This window comes from Cottoperca gobio, chromosome 14, assembly GCF_900634415.1.
Source record: "Cottoperca gobio chromosome 14, fCotGob3.1, whole genome shotgun sequence".
Taxonomy (NCBI): Eukaryota; Metazoa; Chordata; class Actinopteri; order Perciformes; family Bovichtidae; genus Cottoperca; species Cottoperca gobio.
The window spans coordinates 7,541,004-7,565,514 of NC_041368.1; the positions used below are offsets into that span (position 1 = coordinate 7,541,004).

Genomic DNA, 24,511 nt, shown 5'->3' on the forward strand with positions numbered 1-24,511 from the left:
ACGTCTATCGTTCCCCTCTCACCTCTCCACCACCTCGATGTCAAAACAGAAGCGTTTGTCGATTGATTCCGTCTTCCTTCTGACGCATGAGCGCAGCTTTAACATCTCAGGTGTCCCATTCACCACGCCGTTCTGTTAATCACACACATTCACAGTTTTCTACGTGATCTTCTTTTGACAACTTATGTCATACTTTTATTACACTTTGAAAACCTCTGAGCTGAAACATGTAACATGTGACTATTCATCTGTGCTGCCAGCTCACCTGTCTGCTGGCTGGTCTGGCGTCTGTGTTGCTCATGGTGAACATCTTGGAGCTTTTCTCATAAGTACAGTAGTATCTGGTCCACACACTGCCCAATGGACCTGTAGTACATGACACACATTCATGCAGGTGCACAAAAGAAAGCCTAATTGGGTAATTCTGGCATTTGATTTGCTTCACAACATAAGAAAGAGAGAGAGAGACGGAGAGCTCACGTTTCTCCTGTATATACAGATATCCCTCCATGGTAAAGCAACTGGGGGCTTTGAAGTCTTCTTCTGCAGACCGGATCCTCTTCATCAGCCTCTCAACCTCAGCACGCGTACTTTCAAAGTTATTGCGAGCCTTATCAACATACATAAGAAACTGCATTGAAAGAAGGATTGCGAACAAATAAAATATGCGAGTCTGTTCTCGACCAGGCCTAGTTCAACATGCTTGGAGTATCAGGTGTGTGAGGCTTCCACTTTGGGACAGGTAATGCGAGACACAAGACGAAAGTGACTTTTAAATACATTTTCTTAATGTCAGGTAGACCACATAAAACAAGTGATATCAGCTCCACATTTGTTCTCGACTCTAGAGGCCTGCAGTAAACATACACTTACATTCTGCAGGTTGAACTGCAGTTCTTGCTTGTAGGGTTCAAACTCACTGGCCAGCTCGTAGCCTTCATGGTAGAACGTAAACAAACCCTGCAGGAAGGCTAATAACTGGAGATCAGAGGGAGAAATACGCAGGAAAAATGTTAGCCGGGGTCTTAGGAGTATAGAGTATATTGAGAGGATTAGAAAAGAATGATTGTCTGTCATCTGCTCAATCAATGAAAATGGCCTCAATAGGAGAAAAAAAACACACTTTAGCTGTTGTTTGATTTGCTGCTCCTATATAATCATCAACAAAGAGTTCCCCTCTCTGTCAGGCGGAAGAGTTCTCCATGCAGGAAGTGCTTCTACAGCAACAGGAAGTGGGCTTTACTGATATCTGTGATTAAAACGTTTTTATCACCGGCCAAACAGTGTGTGTAATGTGTGTTTTTCAGAACCTGGCTTAGCTTTGTTTCCATGTTCATGTCTGTATGCACAAACATGGTCATTACCGGCTTAGCTGCAATTATGACTTAATGTTTACGTCATTGTTTACATGCAGCACAACATAGACTCATCAGTCATATTTTCCTGTGATGAAACATGGTGTGGTGTGTGTGACTTTGTTTTGCCTCTACTGGTCAGAGCTGTGAAGGCTGTTCAATTGTGCTAAAGTTGCAGATAAACAGGATCATAATGTATGTACGTGAACTCACCGGCTCCACAAATTCAAACTTCTTTCTCTCCTGCACTTCTTGGATCTTGAAGACATACTGCAGCGATGCATCATAAAAAACCTGCCTGTCCTTACTCATCTGTGAATCAGCCTACAACAAAAACAGAAACACTCATACTGTAATTGTTGTTACCTAACACGTGTGAGAGGAACTTGGTGTACATTTGAAAGAGTCTAATGATTTACCTCGTGTAGCTGTGATTCCTTCTTTTTGGAGGACAGGCTGAGGTGTTTCTCCAGAACTGAGTAGTATCTTTCTGTCTCCTTGTCAAACTGCTTCTTTCCTTCCTGAGGAAGACGGATATGTAGAAAGGATATTAGCAATAAATAAAAGCAAACTTGTTAAATTTTACATCCGCTAATAAAGGACTTTAAGTTCACTTTTTTTAAATAACACAGAGAGAAATCACGCCTGAATATATCTCGCTCTCACCGGTCCTTTACGTCTCATTCACGTGCGATAAAATGTTTTAATACCAGTGCAAATACGATTCTGCAGTTAAGATAACAATGTCAAAAGATTGTTTTAAATATGCTTTACTTTGAGGAATATAACATGTTTTTCTACTTTTTTTTGTTTTATAAATTTCCTAAATTAATTCAAACAATAGTATTTATTGTTATTGGAACACAAGCAGCCATACAAGAACTTAATCATTTAATTAAATAATGGTTTAAAACTTGCAAACTTATTATTTAAATCAATAAATAACTGATCAAAAAATAGGTAAATAACACAAGAATTTGACTTGACATCCCATGCTAGTTTTTAGTACTACCTTATAAATAAATACAAACAGTCAGTGTGCTAACATGTTGATGTTAGGCGGGTTTAATATTTGCCATGTTTACCACATGTTTACTGAGGTATTTTATGTCGTAGAAAAAAATCTCTTAAGATTGTGTTAACGACAGACCTTATTTCAGGAATCAAACCAAAAACCCATTCAAACAAACTATTGACTTCCAGATGAGGGAAGCAGCAGTGCAAAAATGCTAACTAATGTCCTCTGGGGACCATGAATGTCTGTACCAAATTTCAAGGCAATCCACCCAATCCTTTCAGGCTGGACCTCAGTCCGACCAACTGACCAACAGACCGGCATTGTCCTCCACAGAGCCCTGCTGCTAGCGTGGTTAAAAATACCAAATTGCCACAAATCAGAGAAGCCACAGTGAGGGTGCTACAGAGGGCCCATTAATAATCTAAGTGAGGAGAGACTGCCAAAATATTTAGAACAACAGCTACTTTCCAAAACAGCTGCATCTCCAAACGCCACATGTCCAACCACTCTTTGCTCAACAACATCAGTGTGTGGACGCTCACACACTTCTGCTACATTCTACAGGCTGAGGAGCTGTTCGATTCAACAATGAGCTGTGATTTCACTTTCAGGATTAGTCATAGCTGTGACCAGTTCTATTTTTTGTCTACTACACGCCACTGCTATCTTTAATTTCGGTCTGAGACAAAAATGAGATAAACTGAATTATAAGACTTGAGACAGCTGTTGAAACCAGACACCAGACTTGCTTTTCTGTTGATACTGCCTCACTGAGTTCAACTATCTCTCTGTCTGTGACGCGCTCCCTGTCTTCCCTCCCAGCGTCCGTTCCCATGACCTTGTTACTGACACTGGACTGTGATCTGTCGTTTATCTAAACAAATTGGATTCTCTGAATGCTGACTGAGAGACTGACTGAGACCAGACCAGGATGATCTGTCTGATCACCACCCACAGTGTTAGATCACTAACAAGCAGCACGCTTAATGAACTGAACTTCACATATTGGCTTTGTTAAAACCTCAGCAGAGACTGTGTGAAGTGTTAAATATCACCTGTGAGTAAAATACTGTAAGTCAAAGTTTATTGGTTCTGTTCATTTGTGTTGATAATTCACTCAGCTTCCACTACCCTTTGATTTTAACAACTGCAGATGTACCTTAACAGCTCCAATCTGCTCCTTACGAAACCTCTCGAGCGGTGAGATCAAGACGTCATCAGCGTTCTGGATCTGAGGGAAGAAAGAATAAAATACAGTCAGCTAAGTAGGTCATAACAATAAATACTTAGAGCATGAGGGCTGCAGTGGTGACTTCAGTGTTTTATATAACTACTTATCTGATTGCTCAATTGATGCTTGTCTTTTATTTTTGTGACAATTTTGTGCTAAAGAGAGACATTTCTTGACATGTCTGCTTCATTTGAGATTAGATGTTGACATTAAACAATGAGAAAAACTAAATATTTCAAATGAAGACATCAATATGATGTTTATCAATAGGCAACTCTTTTGTATGGCAATATTTATACTAGGGAAAAGCGTTCAGTCTGAAACAGCCAATCTCAGGAATGTAATATCTCTCAAATGATACACCGTACCTGTGTTTTTTTTACTTCCTGTTTACATACCAAAAATATTAGGGATGCCATCCATTACCCTAAACTATCTGCCAAAAACTGTCATTGAGGTATAGGCTACATTGAGTGCTGAGTTATATACATTATTTAACATTGTTATTCTAAATACTCAGATATAAACTTTTGTACAAGGTTGAACTTTAAATTTTGAATATTTGGCTCGTGCTGACTAATCAAAAATACACACAGCAAACGTTAATATAAAAAGAAGCAGCAGTATTGCGTAACTGAGTCATGTTGTGGGCTATGTATTTCTTCTTTTAGGGGGAGTAGAATATTTGTTACACTGTTTGAGCATGGTCATTTTTAGATGGGCATGTTAAGTAAAGTGCATCCATACAAATGTATCATTGACAGCTTAGTTGTTTAAGAGAAAGAAAAAGAAAGTATCAGATTGGTATCGCTATCTTCAGATACTCAAGGTTATCAACCCATCCCTGAAAAACACATGATAGAACACCCTGTATAAGCCTCAGTTAATGTCAGTGTAACCTGTTTATTATCTAACATTATGAACATGATCATGTTGTGGACTTTGCGCTTTGTTCTGTGGTTGTTATTGAAGTCACAGAAAACAAGAGTTTACAACCCTACTAACGGCTCAGTGAGGCTGCAATTACGAACATCCTGGTGCTTTGAGCTAAATGCTAACATTAGCCAATGCTAACATGCTCACAATGACAACGCTAACATTCGGGTGCTAAGCAGATATAATGTTTACCATGTTCACCAACTTAGTTTAAAGTGTTAACATGCTAACATTAGCTAATTAGCACTAAACACAAACTACAGCTGAGGATCATGGGGATGTCTTTAGTTAAGCAAATATTTACTCATAACCAGATAGATGAATACAAATGATGGTGCGAGATGAAAATTCAGCGGATCACAATCTCTGGGCACGATGAATGTATGGATAACATTTCATCTGATCACACATGCAAATTTCACCAGAAAACCTTCAAACCTAAAATAATCATGACACAATTGTGGTAATATTTTTGCAGCTGGCCGTACAGTACAGTATGAGAAACTTGTGGTTGATGTTGAGACTTGAATCAAGCAGTAAGGAAGGCTACAGAGCGGTTATCAGTGCTCTGGTGTTTAGACAAAGTCTCAGCCCTCTTTAGTCATGAGTCTAAATAATACAATCTCTGTCACGTCTTGCTTTGTTCTGTCTGGTTGATTTAAGCATTAGACTCTAAATAGCTTCCAAGCCCTGCATCATGACTTTCACTTCACCTCAGTTTAGTACCACGCCAGTACCCAAAGGAAGGTCTCCTTTCTTTCTAAGCTCTTTTTTTCATCACATTACAATATGCAGGATGAAACTGAACACCAAAAGACTGAAGGGCATTGCCAAACTGTAATAATAGTCCATTCAGGTTGAACAGGCAAGGATTTCAGAGGAACCCATTAGCTGGAATTGCCCTTTAACTCAATAATGATGGTATTAGTAAAGGTTAAGAGCTATCTGCAGGGTTGCAGAGGAAAAGCATACAATTCAAATACACACATACACAGGGAAAGAAAGCAAGCAAGCAAGCAAGAGTGAGCAGACACACACACACACACACACACACACACACACACACAGGCACACACACACACACACACACACACACACACACACACACACACACACACACACACACACACACACACACACAAGACCCTTTTATGGACTTTCCCAGGCAGTCAGCCTCAGCTCACAGGGGAATTGGCAGAATAGGTTCCACATGGTTCCTCTGTAACAAGACCATGCACACAGCCACAAAGCCACACACACTCACAGACAGACAGAGGGCTATGCATAAGGTAGCGGTCTATGCACATACGATGCACATGCACAGAGGTTTGCCTGCACACAGACTGTGCCAGACTCCAATCACTCCCACACAAAGCCCTCTGGTTGATCGAGGGTCTGTAAGTCAAAGACATTTTTCCGAATCACAACGGAGCACACATTGCCGGAGGCACAAAGTTCACAATAAATGTGTCAATCAGAGTTTTTGGGAAACTAGAGTAGGAAAAGAGCCTTGAGGAAGTCAGAGTGGTGCATCAAATAAAGGTGCCTGACAAAGACTGTAACTTTCAAACTGAAATCCTGGAAACTTTTGGTTCAGTTTGGTGAAAACTATTTGGTTTAGAAGAGGCTTTTGATCTAACGGTGTATTCAGAGCAAGATGACTTGAACCAGGAGAATCCTTTCTGTATCATTTCTTTCTGGCGCCCTTCAAAAGTCTGTGGTTTATATTCCCAGTAAAATAAATATACAGTATATCAAGCACAACCACTTTATGGACGTCGATTATGTAGAGAAGGATGTTGTACAGAGACAAAGAAAAGTCAGAAAAAGTCTAAATCTTTTGTGAATATCTTTTCAAAGTTGTTGTTGGACTGTTTTTTAAATAGACATAAATATCTCGAAAAGTTAACACTCCTAAATCTCATTAATGAATAAGAACAAAGCCTTACATTGTGTAAAATACAATGGCACTCATAGATAGAATTAGTTGTCCTATTACTGTATACCACTAGCCCTTAATTTAAAATGGCCTCTCAGGGTCACAACCAGCAGGATGTCCTCAATTTGAAACTTTCCTTTTTTCTTTTTCTATAATGTACAGCATTAACCTGAATTTTCTCTTTCTAGTCTGTCTCTCTTTCTCGCGCACACACACACACACACACACACACACACACACACACACACACACACACACACACACACACACACACACACACACACACACACACATTTTCTTACCAGTCGTTTTCTCTCCTCTTCCATGGTGCTCAAGAGTTGAGAGAACTCCTTTAAGGATTGAGCTGCAAAAGAAATGTTACACCTCAAATGTGGATCATATTTCATATATTTTGAATTGTCAACTTCTTGTTTTCTTGATCATTGGGGACATTTTGATCTTACCTATACTGATCTCATCATCAGTCTCAGCGTCTCCAATACATTCAAACTGAAACTCCTGCAGAGACTGAGAGAACCGCTGAACAGCAAGAGAAAGACCTGAGAAAAAACAGAAAGAAGTTAATTCAGCCATTCAAAGCAGGTACTGTACAACAATTGTAATATTGCCATAACTAATATAGTGTTACTATTTCCATATTTTGCACAAGAATGCTCATGAGTTTGCCATTATTGGTCGTAAGAATTTAAAGCTCCCATTCCTTTACAGGCTACAAGCAGCATCACTTATTCCCTCCTGTAATAAACTGTTAACAAATTTTCCTACAAGTCTCTTGAATCGCATCCACTGCCAAGACATGAGGTGTCAAAGTCTGATGTAAAGAAACAGCCACACCCTGCAACAAACTCCACTCCACATGTGTTTATGCGTCCAAACAACACTCCAAAAATAGAGTTTAATACCACTTTTTATTCTCTGAGGTGCATGAACACTTGGCTCCACCAGGCTGCATTCTCTCACTCACGCACCTATAATACCGGTCTGCATGCCAGCGGCTGTAAGGCACTTTTTCAATCCCACCCTTGCATTATATACACTGATAATAAAACCATTAAAATGTCCTTTAGTAGCAGTTTATAGCAGATTACTGCCTGGAGATTAGGAAAAAGAACTGTGGTCAAGTCAAATGCATGAAAGACGGAACACTGTGAACAGCTTCATCCTATGTTGGAAACTTAAATTAAGTTGTTTCCATATTTTAAATTAAAAGCACAAAATGTGGACCAAAGTATTATTATTGTTTTCTGGTGCTTTAAAATGTCTGTTTTCAGTGCTGTTTGTAGACACAGGGGAAAAGCAGGGCTCTTATATTTATTATCATCAGCTGGGAGACAGAAAAGTTAATTTACCATCAGTAAGTCAAACACTTTAACTATTAGTGTCAATACACCTGCTATTTATAGGGTCAACAAATTATTAGGCCCTTAATTCTCAAAATCTAAAATGTATTCAAATATCTTAGTTACAGCATTCATTTATAAATGCTGTTTCATGCCTTTCCAAAAGTGAGGATTCACTGAGGATTTGTCTGTTTTACATAATTGTAGAATTGTATTGACTATTTTAGGGTTTTGTACCAACAAGCAATACGTCACTTTGGCCTCTGAGAAATTATGATGGCCATGTTTCACTGTTTTCTGAATCTTGACAAAATTATTTTTTGATTACCCACAAAATAACAGACATTACAAGTTGTTGCACCAAAAAGAAATTGATAATAAAAATGATTGTTAGTTGCAGCCCTGGTGGATACTGTGCTTTAGAACATTTTCAACAAACTAGTTGACACACAGTCTGCAGGTTTTTTGGGGCCCCTGAAAGCATCTCAAGTGGCAGAGGATACGGATCATAGAAATTGAAATTGAAACATTCCTTCTTCCTTTCATTCTAGGTAAAAGAAAAAACACTGCATCACCCAATTGCAAAATAGCATATAAAGCCGTACAAGGACATGTAAGGTCTAACCTATGCTCATGGTATGATAAGTAAAACATTTAATCTCGTCTTGTATGATGATATCAGTAGTGGAGGAAGTATTCAAATCATTTACTTAAGTAAAAGTACGAATGCCACACTGTAAAAATACTCCACTGCAAGTAAAAGTCCTGCATGGAAAATGTGAAAGTACGTAGGTGATATCAGGAAAATATACCTATTGAAGTAAAAGTACTCATTCTCCAGAAAAAATGTCCCCTGTGACTGTTGAACTATTTTAAATAAAACTGTAACTAATGATTATTTTCATTACCATGTCAGCTGTACTTGTATAAAAGGTGCAATATCTACCTCTGAGATGTAGTGGAGTAGGAGTAGAAAGTGGCAGAAAATGGAAATACTCAAGTAAAGTCCAAGTACCTCAGATTAACGTTACTTGAGTACACGTACTTAGTTACATTGCACCACTGGATGACATGGACACTATTGCATAAACACTGTAACTACCTAACTAACTGTGCAGCTCATACCACCCAACACAATCCAATGTATTTAGCCATTAAAGCTAGGCTAAACTCACGTCACTGGCTTTGTCTGAATTGATGGCCTTGGGTTGCCCTGTTATCAGGCAGCAGACCGTGCAACTAGTTGAGTAACTTAATGCAACACCACACGCACATTTACTCTGAAAAAGTTAATAATCATCGTGTACTTACTTCTGAGGGCAGATACGAGCATGTTTCCATCTTTGATGAGGTCTTTTATAAACCTGTTGGTTCGCTCCAGCTCTATCTCATGGCACTGCAGCCGCTCTCTGAACTCCGGACTGTCCAGGAAAGAATCACTAAACTCCAGCGTCGGCAGACCCATTGATAAATTAATGCACAAAGCTAATTATTAGAGAACTAAAGTTAGTCGCGTTAACCGTCCCCTCGGTAAGATTTACGAAGAAAACAGTGTTTCAATGGGCTCGGAGAAAAGAGTTGGTCAGAAGTTTCTTCCAGCTCCTTTTTTTCATGCCTTTCTCACTTTTTTCCCCTCCGAACTTCCGGACACTAAAACACAGCAGTCTGTGACAGAGAGTTTGGCTAGGCTATCCGACGAGCTCTGCGCTGCTTCTCTACCCTTTTAAAATCAATATGTTCAAATATAACGTCGCTTTGACTTCTTAGTGGCCTTTTAGTTGATACAGAAAGCAGTACCAGTAGCTAAGAGGAAGCAGTAGAGCGTAATGTTGGATGTTGGTCGGCAAAGTCGGTGTTGCTAACTCCGTCTAGATACGGCTCTCAATGAAGGCTTGTTACTATGGGAACGGGAGACTCCTGCTGGCGCCTCAGTGCAAAATTTGCCAAATTCGTCATAATAATAATAATAATAATAATAATAATAATAATAATAATAATAATAATAATAATAATAATAATAATAATAATAATAATAACAATAATAATAATTATAGTATAATCTAATAATAATGATGATGATGATGATAATAATGATAATAATAATAATAACAATAACAATAACAATAACAATAACAACAATAATAATAATAACAATAATAATTATAGTATAATCTAATAATAATGATGATGATGATGATGATGATGATGATGATATGATAATATAATAATAATAATAATAATAATAATAATAATAATAATAATAATAATAATAATAATAATAATGACAGTAACTATTGAGGGAGACAAATAATAAAGATATAAATAGTTTGAATTTATAAATAGTTGAAGTAATATACGATTTAACAAAAATGTATAAGTGTATGTAAAATTGGTATCTATAAGTTGTTTTAAATCTTGTGCAGGGTCTTTTGTATGGGATTCAAGACGATACCTAAATCATGAATGAGACATACTCATACTTATTGATACATACATAATGCACTTAAAATCCTGTGTGTGTGTGTGACAGATCAAGTTAAAGCCATGTTATACCCCTTTCAGCCCACAACACACATAGACTAGTAGTCTATCCAGTAGACTATATAAGGAATGAAAATGCAGGAACATACTCACCACAGAATATCTTGGAATAAATTAGGTTAAATGATTTATGTTCATGTATACAAGTACAAGTATAAAGTTCCCTACTGAAAAGTTACAGGCTAAAACAGGCCTTCTAATGTGAAAAAAATATAGTTTGGATTTATGCCAGCTGAACACTGGGAGGCACAATGCATTGCTGAGTGCTGGCCAAATACTCCACAGCGACCACTGAATACACAACATGTTTTCTTGTTTCGACAGCATAGTGCGTGTGACTTAACACAACTGCAAATGTATTATATCGTGTTTACACTTGCTACTGTACATCTTAATTGAGCCACTGATGCAAGACATGACATTTTAGACACTCTACCTCAAACAAAAAGGCCCAGCCATGCAGCTTGCTGAGAAGTGTCTCCGTTTTTTCTGTTCCGCCCTACTTCAAAACCTTTCATAACAGACCATGTTACAGCTCTCTGTTGGTGCCCAGCTGGTAACTACTGTATCTGGCACTCACTGGAGAAGAATTGAACACCATGACTACTGCAGTAAACAAGCTTTAGGTAGCTCTTTGTATAGCCTTACAAACATACACACAGTACAGAGACAGTATAGGGAGAAACACTGCAGAATTGCACCACAGCTTGTTTTTTCTACATGTAAGGTGAGCAACAAATTAAATAACTCTCCTCAGAGCTAAGGTGTTATACTGGTTGTTATTGGATATTTTGAAGGTGACTAGGGATGGCACAATATAGGATTTTATAGCAATAAAAAACACTCCAAATAAATTGTGAATTTCCATTATGGGTATAATCATGAATATCCTCACGAGTGACTTGAAAAAGCTGTCTAGCTCGCTATCATAGTGAAAAATGGAGCCTGATACAGGAAAATACAGGAATTAACATGTAAGAAATAAATGTCTCACTCAATGTTAATATTTATTTAATCCTTTATTTATGCAGGGGGGACTTTATGATTTATGATTACCTTATTTAAGATTGTTTGATAGTTTGTTTCACTTATCTGTGATGCAATACAAATATTTGTTTCTTAACTAAATGTAAGACTAAGAGATTCCAGTATGTTTGAATGCCTTTTTAATAGTTTGAAGTTTTAATTATCAAGATAATATTGTGAATCACAATTATTTTTGCCAGGATAATTGTTAAATTTTAATTTCACATCATCACATGCCCACTTGAAACATTGTTTCTATTTTCTATTACCGGTACTACTGAATAAGCAAAACTGTGGTCATTTTTACAGCATTGGTTGTACCAAACACCCCAGAGCAGCTGGTAGTTCAAAGAGCACAGCCAGGAGCCAACAGACCAAATGTTTATTCAAAATGCCGACCTACGAAATCCCCGTCGCCACCATGAATTCTTTCTGAGCAGTCGACCCTACAGGGGGGAACCGCCGACAGTGGCAGGTAAAGGTTTGTGCTCCTCTATCCCAGCATCAGACATCAGAGTTAGTGATGTCCTGAGATGACTCACTCTCAACTGTGATGGTCCCAAATTATTCTGTTTTCATGAGAATCTTTTGTTCAAATATATTGTGGATCAGATAGAATAAATGCTTCTCATAGTGTTTTGCAAATAAATGTGGTATATTGATTGGATTTGAAGACTGATGGCCTCTATGACAAGAAAAAAGACAATAAGAACAATAAAGGTTTGACTTAATAGAAGATTAAGTAGATAGAGTATGGGGGTTCCTTCTATAAACATCCCAAATTATCACTATTTATAGTTTGCTTTAATCTCAGGGACATTTTTTAATAAACAAAGACAAACAATTAAACAATGTGCTATTGTGGTTAGTTATTTTTTACTGCTTTCAGAATAAGTGGGCCTAAAGGAGCCACGGCTGACATCACCGTATTTAACGAGCATTGCGTTTTGGCTGAGGGTTCTCCAGCTCAAATACTAAAATAAAAATACCTGATTGGAAGGATTTCAGCAAATGTTAAGTGAAGTTAGTCCAGCAGTGATGTGCTGACTAGAATTACTCCAAAGTAGTTTGTTTAAAAAGAAAGGAATTTGAAAACATTAACTGAGTTGAACTTCTCAAAGTGCCCAAATATTTCCAATAATCGGGCACTTTTACCCTCCATGGCATGTCCTGACTTCCCCAGGATTTCTGCTCTACCCGGACACTCCCGCTAAGATGGAGACCACATCACGAGAAGCTTTCCGCTTGAGACCCGTTTCACAACAAGACAGAGGCAAAGGTCTGCACTCTTATCTCAACTCATTTTTATCTGTTTTAAGATAAGCCGTGAGAGTTGTGTAGCCTATTTGTGGACATATGAGTGTTTCAGTGCTGAAATGCCAGACAGTCTGTGTTGTTTAGTGTGTGTAGAGGTAAGAAAAGTGTTTGTTTAAAGGTTTAATTAGTCATACAGTTACTATAATTAAATAATAATACAGCAATTAATATTTCTAATATAAAAGAAAACCATCTATATAAGGTTAAATGTAAAAATGCTGTTACTTGTTTATCATGAAGGAAAATAAATTGGAATTTTACTGACCTAAATATAGTAACTATAATAACTACTATATAACTTTCATAGCAAAGTACTGGCTGGATAATGAGTGTAGCCTTCAGTCTTAATGTAAATTGAAATCTAAGTCTAAAATTGCTTTATTAAGATATGACATTATAGAGTAGGATCATAATTAAAATGGTATGACAATTTAATATTCAAAAACAAGCATTTATCAAAATGAAAGAAGACTAGTATCATGTGGTGCCAAACAAACAGGAAGAGGAAACAGCAGCAGAGACTGGAAACCAGGCGAGGACGAGCAAGAAGGCAACTATGATCAGACAGCAGTGACAAAGGAACAAGACACGACAGAGATGCAGTCTCAGTATCAGAAGGATTTTCCTCCTCAGTCTTCTTGCCGCAGGAGGCGAACACCTGCCCTCCCACAGCCAGACAACATCTGCATCAACCCGGCCTTTAGGTGAGATCAAGTTTGTCGACAGGACAATATACTACAGCTGAACGTAAAAAGAGCAGCTCATCAGTGTGTGTGTTTTGGTTCACAGGATCGACTTTAGCACTGTGCAAAGAGAGAATTACCCTGGTTGGCGCATCATGAACCCACGATGTGCTGAGAGGCCTCGTCCAGACACCCAAACATGAATAAATAAATAAAAGAATGTCAAGATGATCATGGTCATATTGTTTTTACGGCAGCACATATCTAATTCCATCAATGGATCAATCCAAGCTTGTTATAGTCATAGTGCACATTAATAAACCCAATTTTATAAACCAGTTAAAATCATACCAGTTTTGTGTTGCGTGTGTATCTTTGCATCAATACTACAGTCTTATAAATAACACTTTAACACATATCTCTTCAGTGTTGAATTCTCCTTCCCTAACCACATCCAGCACAGTGTGCATAGTCAATAGTTGTGCAATCCGATTCTTCAGTTGCTGTTGTTTACATCAGTGTTACTAAGGACTTAGTTCTATCCAATACAAACTCTATTCTCAGGTTTAGCTTCTTCTCAGGCAACATTGATGAATTTCCCAGCAGCAGGTCAATCTGATGAGCTAATGGACTGATGATGTGTCCAGTGCATGGAGTCACCGGATAAGACTTAATGAACTCATTCTAACACCAGACCTTTAACATTTCATATTGACGTCTTCAGACTGACTTGCGGTCAGCTTGAGAGAAAACAATCCACCCAGTGACTCATAACTGAAACATGATCTGCTTTAATGGGCAGGGGCAGGGACCAAACATCTGAGCTGAGACTTCAGCAGAAGTCACAGAGGAGGATAACTTTTAAATCAAACTAAGTATAATCAAAGATACACTTATCTGTATATGATTTTTTGTATTTTCTTGTCCTGTTTTGCCAATAGAAAAAATACATTTATTGGCTTCTTTCACAGAGAAAAATGCAATCCAAAATAACAATATTGGAAATATATTTTATAAACTAGGAACAAGGAAAGTGCCACCAATGTGTTAAAATTATTTTTGGTTTATTTGGTTTTCTTCCCTCGGGTATAGTTAGTGCTGCACAAACCCTCATACGTGGCTTTTTACCAAATATAATGCTCCAAAAACCTTCATCAGTATAAATATGTCAACATAGAGAGGCTACATGCCCACTTTAGGAAATCTTACAACATGTTTGAACACGCAGGTTCCAAGAAAGAAAGTGAATCACTGCAGGCCTATTTATGAAGAGTGTGAAATGGGTAACAGATTAAGTCTGATTTACAGGTACTTTGTAGATGTATAAGAAACATAATAGTATTCTGTCCATTTAGTTGCATATTCTGCTTTTAAAGTGTGTGTTATTTACTGCTTGTTAGGCCTTACTTATTGGAGCTGGACAACATCTATATCGTAAAAAAAAGAAGTTATATCATTGTAATGAACCGTGCAATTATTTTTAATATGGTGTATTATTGCAGTTTTTGCAGCTCAATTTGTACTATATAACCATGTACTTGTATTTGCCTGGGAAATACCAGCTACCAGAGTATCAGCTGAAAATGGCTCCACCTTTACATGGTATTACCATACAGTGCAATCTGATCAACCAGGTACAATTTCACACCCAAACTGAACTAATGATAACACATAACAAAAGAAAGTAATCTGTATTTCCATAGTTCAGTCCCCGGTGTGCAAACCACCAGCCACAAAAGTGACACTCTCCTTCACTGCACACTTAAAATACCTCCATTTGAGGCAGGCAGCTGCTGTGGATCAAACATCTGTCACAGACTTATTTTGAACTTTGGAGTTATCTCCAGTTCTGTAAATGTGGGCTTCATCTCCTGTCCCGGTGCCTGCTCCTGTCTCCGTGTCTGCGGTCTTCCCTCTCTCTGCCTCTGTCCCGGTCATCTCTCCTCCCTCTGCTGCTCCACTCGGTCTCCCTGTGTCGGTCCCGTTCCTCCCTGTCTCTCGTACCTGGTCTATCCCACTCCCTCCCTCCCCCGCCTCCTCCTCCTCCTCCTCCTCCTCGTTCCTGCACAGCGCCGACACCGAGGTGAATGGGTTTACGGAAAGGCCTGTCCCTGCCGCCGAACCGCAGCTGCCCGGACTCTTTCTTCCCTCCTTGCCCACCCCCAAGCCGACGGGGGACCCATCCCTTGAGGGTCCTTTCTTGTTCAAAATCCACAAACACTTCGTGCTGGTCCACCAGCAGCTTATTGGCGTCCCGGCGGGCCCGGACAACGGACCGTTCCTCCTTGTATTCAATGAAGGCGTATCCTTTGGAAAAGCCCGTGACGATGTCCCGGACCAGTCGGAGCCGCTGGATGTCTCCGTACTTGGAGAACACTTGGTGCAGTTTGTCCTCTGTTGTTTGGGGGTTCAGGCGGTACACAAACAGAGTGAGCAGTGGGTCTCCAACTACGCCTTTGTTGGGTTTGTAGCGGGCTCCCATAGCCCTCCATACCGCCCGGTCATGGGGCTCCACGTCCGTGCCGTCGATGCTGCCAGCTTTCAGCGGGTCGTACACCTTCGCTATCGGACTCCAGTCTACCATTGTTGCTCAAAATTAAGTTGCAAATGTCTTCCCTAATACACGAGTATTTAGCTACGTTAATCGAAAATTAGCTACAGATCCCCATTGATCCTGTTGAATATGTTACTTGAGCCAGGAGTCCCACGTGCATTGACAAAAATATTCCGTAGTGAAACGACACGTTTTAAAGGTTCCTACTGACTCGATTAATTAAGGTTGAGATACTTTTTAAATAGTCAATTGGGAAGTTTCACGGTAAGTGTCCTTATACAAGGAAACACAGATGTACAGTTATTTATCATTTCTGTTTATAAGTATGCAGAATTAGAGTAACAAATAATCAAATAATCGATTACTGTCCCGATTACTGTCCCCAACTGTCATTTGTGTATTTAAAAAATGTATATATTGGCCTAACAAAATGATTAGATATTATACAAATACTGTAATGTACAAGACTTAAAATATCAATCAAAAACTTTATTGTCAATGTACAATTCAAATGAAATTTCGTTTGTCCTGGCTTACTGTAAAAGTGACCGAGTAAATATTTAAAAGTGTCGTAGTGCTAATGCAGAAATATAAAATAAAATGTGTACTTAAAATATAAATGTACTATATAGAAATAACATATATACACTGTATAAAATATATACATTTAAGAGTATTAGAGTGGAGTTCACATTGCTCAGGAGAAGGAAGTTATTTCTGGTTCAACAGTCTGATGGTTTGGGGAAAGAAACTGTTGCAGAATCTGGTTGTTCTGCTCTTTATGCTGCGGAACCTCTTGCCAGAGGGCAGCGGGGAGAACAGGCCGCGGTGGGGGTGAGTGGGGTCTTTTATAATAAGCGTTTATTTGCAGTGTCTCTGATGGAAGGAAGAGACGTCCCGATGATCCTCTCCGCTGTCCTCACCACTCTCTGCAGAGACTTCCAGTCTGAGGTGTTCCAGTTTCCAGACCAGGTAGAGATGCAACTGGTCAGTATGTTCTCTGTGGTGCCTCTGTAGAACTTGGTGAGGATGGGAGGGGGGAGCTGTACTCTTTTCAACCTGCGCAGAAAGTGCAGGCGCTGCTGTGCCTTTTTCACCAGTGATGTGGTATGAAGGGACCAGGTCAGACTGTTTGTGAGTTGCACTCCCAAGAACTTTGTGTTGTCTGTAGTCGTCACTGCTGTGCCATTGAGCAGGAGTGGTGTGTAACAGTGCTGTTTTTTCCTGAAGTCAACAATGATCTCTTTTGTTTTGTCAACATTCAGGATCAGGTTGTTGGTGTGAAACCAGTCTGTCAGATGTTTCACCTCCTCCCTGTAGGCCAGTTCGTTGTTGTCCCTAATGAGTCCCACCACAGTTGTGTCGTCCGCGTACTTCAGGATGTGGTTCGTACTGAACCTGGCACAACAGTCGTGGGTCATCAGGGTGGACTCAGAACGCAGCCCTGTGGGGAGCCGGTGCTCAGAGAAATGGTGCTGGAGGTGCTGTTTCCAACACGCACAGGCTGGGGTCTGTTGGTGAGGAAATGCAGCAGCCAGTTACACAGGGGGGTGTTGAGGCCGAGGGGTGCCAGTTTGCTTAACAGATGCTGGGGGATGATTGTGTTGAATGCTGAGCTGAAATCCAGGAACAGCATTCGCACATAGGTGTTCTTCTCCTCCAGGTGGGCCAGGCTCAGGTGGAGTGCAGAGGAGATGGCGTCTTCTGTGGAGCGGTTTGGGCGGTAAGCAAACTGGAACTGGTCGAGTGTGGGGGAAGTATGGAGATGATATGGTCCTTGACCAGCCTCTCGAAGCACTTCATCATGATGGGGGTGAGTGCTACCGGCCGGTAATCATTCAGACAAGTGATTTGGGGATTTTTTAGGCACTGGAACAATGGCTGCTGACTTGAAACATGATGGAGCAATAGCCTGGTCCAGCGAGGTGTTGAAGATGTCTGTAAGGACATGGGCCAGCTGGTCGGCACAGTCCCTGAGCAGCCGTCCTGGTATACTGTCCCGCCGCCTTCTGGGGGTTAACTTTCTTCAGTGTCCTCCGGACATCAGCTGTGTCGAGGATCAGTGATTGTTCATCATGCTGGGGTACAGCTTTCATTGCAGTGGTGTTGTTTAGTGCCTCAAATCGTCCAAAGTGATTATTGAGGTTGTTGAGAAAGATTGTGTTGTCCTCACAGGGTGGTGGAGCAGCCTTGTATCCAGTGATGGTTTGAATTCCCTGCCACATGTGCCTGGTATTCATGGAATCATTAAAGAAACTCTGGATTTTTTGACCATGGGTGTGTTATAAATTGCTTTAATTTAACATTCCCAATTTAAGGCCCGCAATATTTTTTTTCTGAGCTTTCAAACGTTTAAACACGATCATCAGCGGATGGAGTTTGCTCAGTCGTCATGAAGATGCATCTGCTGAGAGGTGAGCTCAGTAGCTGTTATGATTTCATACAAAGCACTTTAAGGACTTGCTTAGTGTTCATCATGGAAGTTCATTCTTGAACTCAGAAAATACCAAACAATCACCACTTAAGGTCTACTTAATATACAATGTTATTGTCATCAGTGTCTACTTAGTTATCCTATCCATTCAAATAAAAATAAAAATCTATATTTTATTCAGTACAATAAAGCTCCATAATGTGAAACTATATTCTTGTACATTTCAAATGTCATTGCTGTACGTGAACATTTGTGACACAGGGCACAACACTTTACAAAAACATTATTTATTAAAACAGTGAAAAACACATCTGTATTGGCTCCACATCAACTTAATTATAAAATAATAAAAGATGCTGTCACTTCACTGCTATGTACAATTATTTTTGTAGTTTATCACTTTGTTATCATCTGACTCTGTCCATTGCAGTCTCAAATCACTTTGAATGGCGAACAAAATCTTTCTCAGTCCATTTGTAGATGCGTCTGATCTGCAGTTGTTTTAACAGCATGGATTAGATATTCTAGTTTCTGTCTAATTCTATGGAGGAGCGGTCCTGCTCTTCAGCTCCGCTCTTGATCCATCCGTTTCGAATTGCCCTTACATGTCCTCCACACTCCATTTATATGCTGCGTCCTGGACGGCTTTTTTATCTGCGATTCGCGAGTAGCGTTTCTGTTCAAAACCATTTGACCTGGGAGACACACACAAATCAAATGAATTGTTAATTACAAAAAATAATTAATTTATCAAATTACAAATGCATCCCTTTAGTCACTCTTTCAGACTCGCACACACTGTACCTGTCAACTCCATCCCAGCGATAGCCTGGTAGAAGATTGAAGCGGTTTGGAGGTGGTGGTGGACCTTTATATCGAGGTTTGGCTGCAAAAAAAAGATGATTACAATATATATACTATAATTGGTGAACAACCATTTTCAGTCGACGCAGGGAACACATTTGTTACTTTGTGTCTTTGTATTGCGGTCCTTTTTCCGTCTGAGCATCGCAGCCATTGGATCTCCGTCCCTTTCCTGCTCTCTCAACATGCGGTCGAGATCTTCGTCATTGCAGTGACGTGCCAGCGGCTTCTGGGCTTCATGCACCGCATCCTCAAGTTTCTGCTGATGCATCTGGCCCTGGGCCAACCTATGAACACATGTTGACTTTAAATTATGGAAACAAGTCAACAAATCTTTATAAGGTCACTATCACACTCTGTAGCCTTCTCAAATATGTGAAATGTTATGCAGACGTACCCTTTCCCCCACTGAGCATATTTCTCATCCTTTGCTGCTTTTTCTCCAGCTTTCTTCAGCTTTTCTTCTCTCTCCGTATCCAAATCTCTCCTTTTACCAGTCTTGTCTCGGAACACAGTCTGGGCATTGCGGGATTCATCTAGTAATAGCGGGAAAATAGACATAAAATGTCATCTGGGAGGATTGCAATATTCAACTTTACAAGAACCAAATATATTTGGATTAAGCATGGATAATGTAGATGATATGAATAATCCTGTGAGCCTTGCCATCATCAGCTGTAAAGGAAAAGCATCTCAAAAAAAGGAAGAACTGAACCAACCTTCCAGTGGCTGGTTTTTTTTTTTCTCTGCGCCGGTTCTCCTCCTGCTCCTTCCTTAAAACATCTACAGAAACCAGACCTGCCTTCCCACCGGAAAGCATCCTCGGATCCTAAGAAGAAAACAGGAAAAACAGCATGGATGTGATTGAACATGGCTTACACACACAGAAATATTAGGCAAATAGAATTACATATCACTCCTTGAACTTCTCTTTGCTCACCTGGCCAGGCCTACGAGGTGGTGACAGATCTTCATCAGAGTCCTTTCCACCCCGCGGCCGCCTCCTGGGTGGCGACTGGTCAGAATCAGAGCCTCGTTTTGTTTTTGAGTTCCTTCTTGGAGGTGACTGGTCAGAGTCTGAATCATGCCTGTTCTGAGCCCTCTTTGCCAGAGTATCAGGTGAACGTTTTTTACTTGATAATAATGAGCTGGGATTTCTTCTAACAGGGGATGAATCTGACAAAGAAATAATTGTTTAGTGAAGTGTTTATTTATAAAAACACTTCATATACAAAAGTGCTTTTTCAGGTGGAAGAAGTTGTGAGGCCAGTTTTGACTGAGGGAATAACTTAAAACTGTATGTAAGTAAGTTACATCTCATCACATTTCTCACCTTTACTTTGTGCCTTCCCTGATTTTCCTGACCGTTGCCTAGAAGGTGACAAGTCTGGTGAGTCATGGCAAACTCTTCTTTGGGGGGATGTGTCTGGAGAGTCATGGCGAACTCTTCTTTGGGGGGATGTGTCTGGAGAGTCATGGCGAATCCTGCTTGATGCCTCTGGCTCTGCCTGTTGATGCTCTTCTCCTTCCCCCTCTTCTGTGTCTTCACTTTCGTCAGCTATTGGCAAAGGAGACTCAATGTAAATAAGCTTGTTCAGCGTACAGACAACAATTCTCTTCAGTGTGTTCGCATAGAGCAATTACCTCCAATCACTTTCCATCTATTGCTTGTTCTGAAGGCCTCCAGCTGTTTCACCTCCTCTGGTCGATCGTCAATCATCTCAGCAATCTAAGTAGACAAACACAAGAGATTAAGTTTCAAGAGAGGATTTGGCGATATGACAACATATTGACAACCATTATAGACTTTGCCATGCCATCTATCTCTTTAATACCTCTGCTTGTATGCAAGCATTATAGTCGGTGTGCAAATAATGAGCAGGACTGCCTCAGGCAACTTTGGGCAAGACAATGTCCGGAGTTTAAATTAATAATTGGAGATTATATAGCTGAACATTTACTTTTAAAATTAAAATTAAAATTAGTATTTTTATTATTATTATCAAATATATGGGGTACTCATTAAATGCATTGAAGTTATTTAAAAAAGAAATAAAAAAAACTTCTCAGGGAGCATCAGAGATTTTCAGTGGCCAACTTCTGTCAACAGACTTGCTGTCAGAGCTGTGGTTTCATGGAGCTGCTACGTAACGACAAACATTTTTTCCATGATTTATTGCATGGAAGATGAGACTCTTTTCAGCGGGCCATCGGTATTGTTTGTTTTAAGATCCGCCAGATCTGGACCAGATGTGCAATGTTCCTCAACCAGACAGTAATCGACAGTGACATGTTCTTCAAGCATGTGCTCGCGGACCTCAGAATGAGGAGAACTCAAGATAAAGACCAGATTCTTCCATTGCACGTTCTCAAACTTTGATATACAACCCTCAACCATCATTGCACTGTCTGCACTTTATTGCTAATAATTGTGACGTATGTCTTATGTTTGTCATTATAAAATGTAAACTTGTGGAAAATGAAATAAAGCTTTTTCAAAAAAAAATAATGTTTTGCATCAATGCGATGACATAACTTGATTTTCCATAATTGAATAGCTTAGCTTTGTGTTTTTGGACTGCTGGTGGGACAAAATGAATGACCAAGGGTTTACATAATTTTTATAGACTAATCAATTAATAGATACAATAATGGTTGTTTGCAGTCCTAATCACAATATAAACCAATACAACTGTTTAAAAGTACCTACACGATAGAGGTTTTAAGGTTTTTAGCCATAGTGCCCATATTGTAGAAATGAAATTGTTCTACATTAAAAGATAAGCCATCACAAATATAATAAACATCGCACACCATAGTATAATCCCGTCATTACAGAATTGCATGTATACAATGAGAGTACACAGCATGTTTACATGTGTGGATGAGGAAGTCAGCGGGCTAATAACAGCATGTGAATGAATGGACACAGGCTAGCCAGCTAGATAACGTTAGCTAAGTTCTTACCACAGGAGCTTCCTCTTCGTCCTCTTCAATCTCGTTCTCCTCTGTGACCAGCTGTTTCCAGTCAATGTCATCGTCTACTATTTTAAGACTAGAACAACAGAAGTAAAAGTGAGTTAAGTACACACACTTTTCACTCAGAACAAGTGGCGCTAAACAGTAACAGCTATCTCAGCTAGCTTAAATGCTAGCACACACACATACTACCTGCCCGACAACAGCTTGATTAAAACTTACACGCTGACTCACCCTTTTTCGGGAACTTTAAGCCGTTTCTTTTTAAGCTTCCCCTTTGACTTCTTGCCATCTTCGTCAGCGGATAAATAACGTTTTAGATACTCAGCTTTAGATAGTTCTGGTCCTTTAGTCGAATCGGCCATCGTTATGTTGTCGGAAACTACGGACAGCACCGAAGGTCAAAAACGTACATTTCAGTAAGTCGAATACTAGTTGAGAAATTCTGCCGTGTGTGTGTGTGCGCCTGCGCCTGCGTGTCATGACCACACTTTTGAAATTGAACATTTTACCCTGATTTACGTTATAAAGGGGGAGTTGACTGGTGATATACAGCTGTGTCATACTTTGCCAATGCTTAATGATTGATGTAACTACACTCCCAAGAACAAGGGACATATATGTGCTTTTCAATCACCTTTCACAGACTTGCTTGGCATGCACCTTTGTCTTCTGGTTGGAAGGTTTGCCACAATACTGACTCACAGGTACAGGTGTGTTTATACTACAATTAATTAACCTACCCTGCCGAGACACAGGTGACCTCAATTTAACTAATTAATGACTTCTAAAACCAATAGCCTAAACCCATTTACAGTGGCCATTTTGACATGTCTTTGCAGGGTAAACACAGATATAATTGATCAAATTAATTATAGTCCCATTATATTTAGAGTATCACTACCATTCCAGTGAGCCATCGTGCACAATACCTGGCCCCTGGGCCAAATAAATGGAACAGGGCCATAATTAATGTTATTATTACACCTGTGTTTACTATTTAAGGACATATCGAATGGGGCCTACTGGCTACAACAGAGATGATTTAGGTGTGTCTTAGGTTTCAAGTTTCATAGTGTTTATTCTCAAATGTTTATTCTCAAACAGAAAAGCGTCGTTGGCAATGAAAATCTTGGATCTCATGCTCCCTCAAACAATGCTCATTAAATATGTATCTTAAAAGAAAGAAAGAAATGCAATCAATTAAAAGCAAAATGAGAATCTAAGATATAAAATAGTGCTAAAATATAAACATAAATAAAATATTAATTTGTCGTTGACAGTATTGCAAAAATAATTAACTGCATGTAAACAGGAATGTAGTAAATATATATATATGCATAATAAGTAGTTATGAATACTGTATATATAGACATGTGTAAAGATTCTGTCAAATTTTAAGTAAAGTGTATCAAAGTCAAGTGACAGTATAATGGTAAAACAGTATTTCATATATTTATTAATATAAAGATTATTGATCCGGAAATGTTATAACTTAATTTACATAGTGCCCCTTCTATCTTTGTATTCTCTTGGCTGCTATTACTGTTTTTATAACTTTTACTGTTTTTATAACTTTATTTACTGTTTTGCATAGAGAGAAGCCTGCATTGTACACAAGTGTAATGACAATAAAGATATTCTGATTCTGCTTTAATTAAAAAGCAAACGAAACCTTCATTCAGACCTTATTATTTCCATCTGTGTCCCAGTTCTGTCCCACGCTTATGAACACTGAATTCACAACAACCAATGACTCACTTTAAAGGAACTCCTTTATTGAAAACAAATGCTGCAGCTTCCAAAGTAATATTTATATGACAAGTTACTCAGTTTATTTGTGCCTGCTTCTGCAGCAAAAAAGCACATCTCTAAACATTTCTGTTGAGTCATCTTCATTCTTTCTGGTTGAAGAGAGGTAAGAAAACATGTTAATACTATTACAGTGCTCTTGGGAGGAAAACAAAAGAGAAATAAATATAAAGTTGCAAGCTACAGGCAGCAACTTATCCACATGTGGGTGTTATTGCTGTTTGATGTGGACAGATGCGTAGGCATAGTTAGATGTGGTTGTGCCAGCACAAGCCTGCATGTGTTTTTTTTTAGCTGTGTGTTTGATAGAAGAAGAGCAGCAGACAAAGGATCCAGGAGCAGGAGCTCTTCAGAAACACGCTCACGGCTGAACACGGGACAAGTTGTTCTGCAGAGGAAGACAAGTGGGATGCAAACAGTTGACAAAATCCTCTCTAAAGTGTCTCCCACTCACTTATTCT

At 39.3% G+C, this 24,511-nt stretch overlaps 3 protein-coding genes across 3 annotated transcripts in view; all 3 read right to left on the reverse strand.

Annotated features, from left to right (window-relative positions):
- The window catches only part of arhgap42a (Rho GTPase activating protein 42a), a 17,580-nt gene extending 7,873 nt beyond the window's left edge, over nt 1-9,707 (reverse strand). The window contains exons 1-10 of the mRNA XM_029448134.1: nt 9,152-9,707; nt 6,944-7,039; nt 6,782-6,843; nt 3,533-3,604; nt 1,775-1,876; nt 1,569-1,679; nt 874-978; nt 481-610; nt 266-366; nt 23-132 (exon numbers count right to left, since the gene is read on the reverse strand). Of these exons, the coding sequence (XP_029303994.1) occupies nt 23-132; nt 266-366; nt 481-610; nt 874-978; nt 1,569-1,679; nt 1,775-1,876; nt 3,533-3,604; nt 6,782-6,843; nt 6,944-7,039; nt 9,152-9,305 (1,043 nt within the window). The 5' untranslated portion in view covers nt 9,306-9,707. The remainder of the gene's footprint in view (nt 1-22; nt 133-265; nt 367-480; nt 611-873; nt 979-1,568; nt 1,680-1,774; nt 1,877-3,532; nt 3,605-6,781; nt 6,844-6,943; nt 7,040-9,151) is intronic.
- Nucleotides 9,708-13,131: 3,424 nt separating this feature from the next.
- On the reverse strand, nt 13,132-16,142 carry snrnp35 (small nuclear ribonucleoprotein 35 (U11/U12)). The gene has a single exon (XM_029448844.1). It carries the CDS (start codon nt 15,989-15,991, stop codon nt 15,272-15,274), a length of 720 nt encoding a protein of 239 aa, XP_029304704.1. The 5' UTR covers nt 15,992-16,142; the 3' UTR covers nt 13,132-15,271.
- Nucleotides 16,143-18,666: 2,524 nt separating this feature from the next.
- bud13 (BUD13 homolog) lies at nt 18,667-22,922 on the reverse strand. The gene is given in 12 exon segments (XM_029449068.1): nt 18,667-19,090; nt 19,200-19,281; nt 19,365-19,546; nt 19,657-19,795; nt 19,979-20,000; nt 20,002-20,088; nt 20,200-20,435; nt 20,593-20,817; nt 20,904-20,988; nt 22,227-22,314; nt 22,473-22,620; nt 22,876-22,922. Coding segments are annotated over 12 exon segments (1,410 nt in total). The 5' UTR covers nt 22,898-22,922; the 3' UTR covers nt 18,667-18,996.
- Between the last annotated feature and the right edge of the window lie 1,589 nt (nt 22,923-24,511).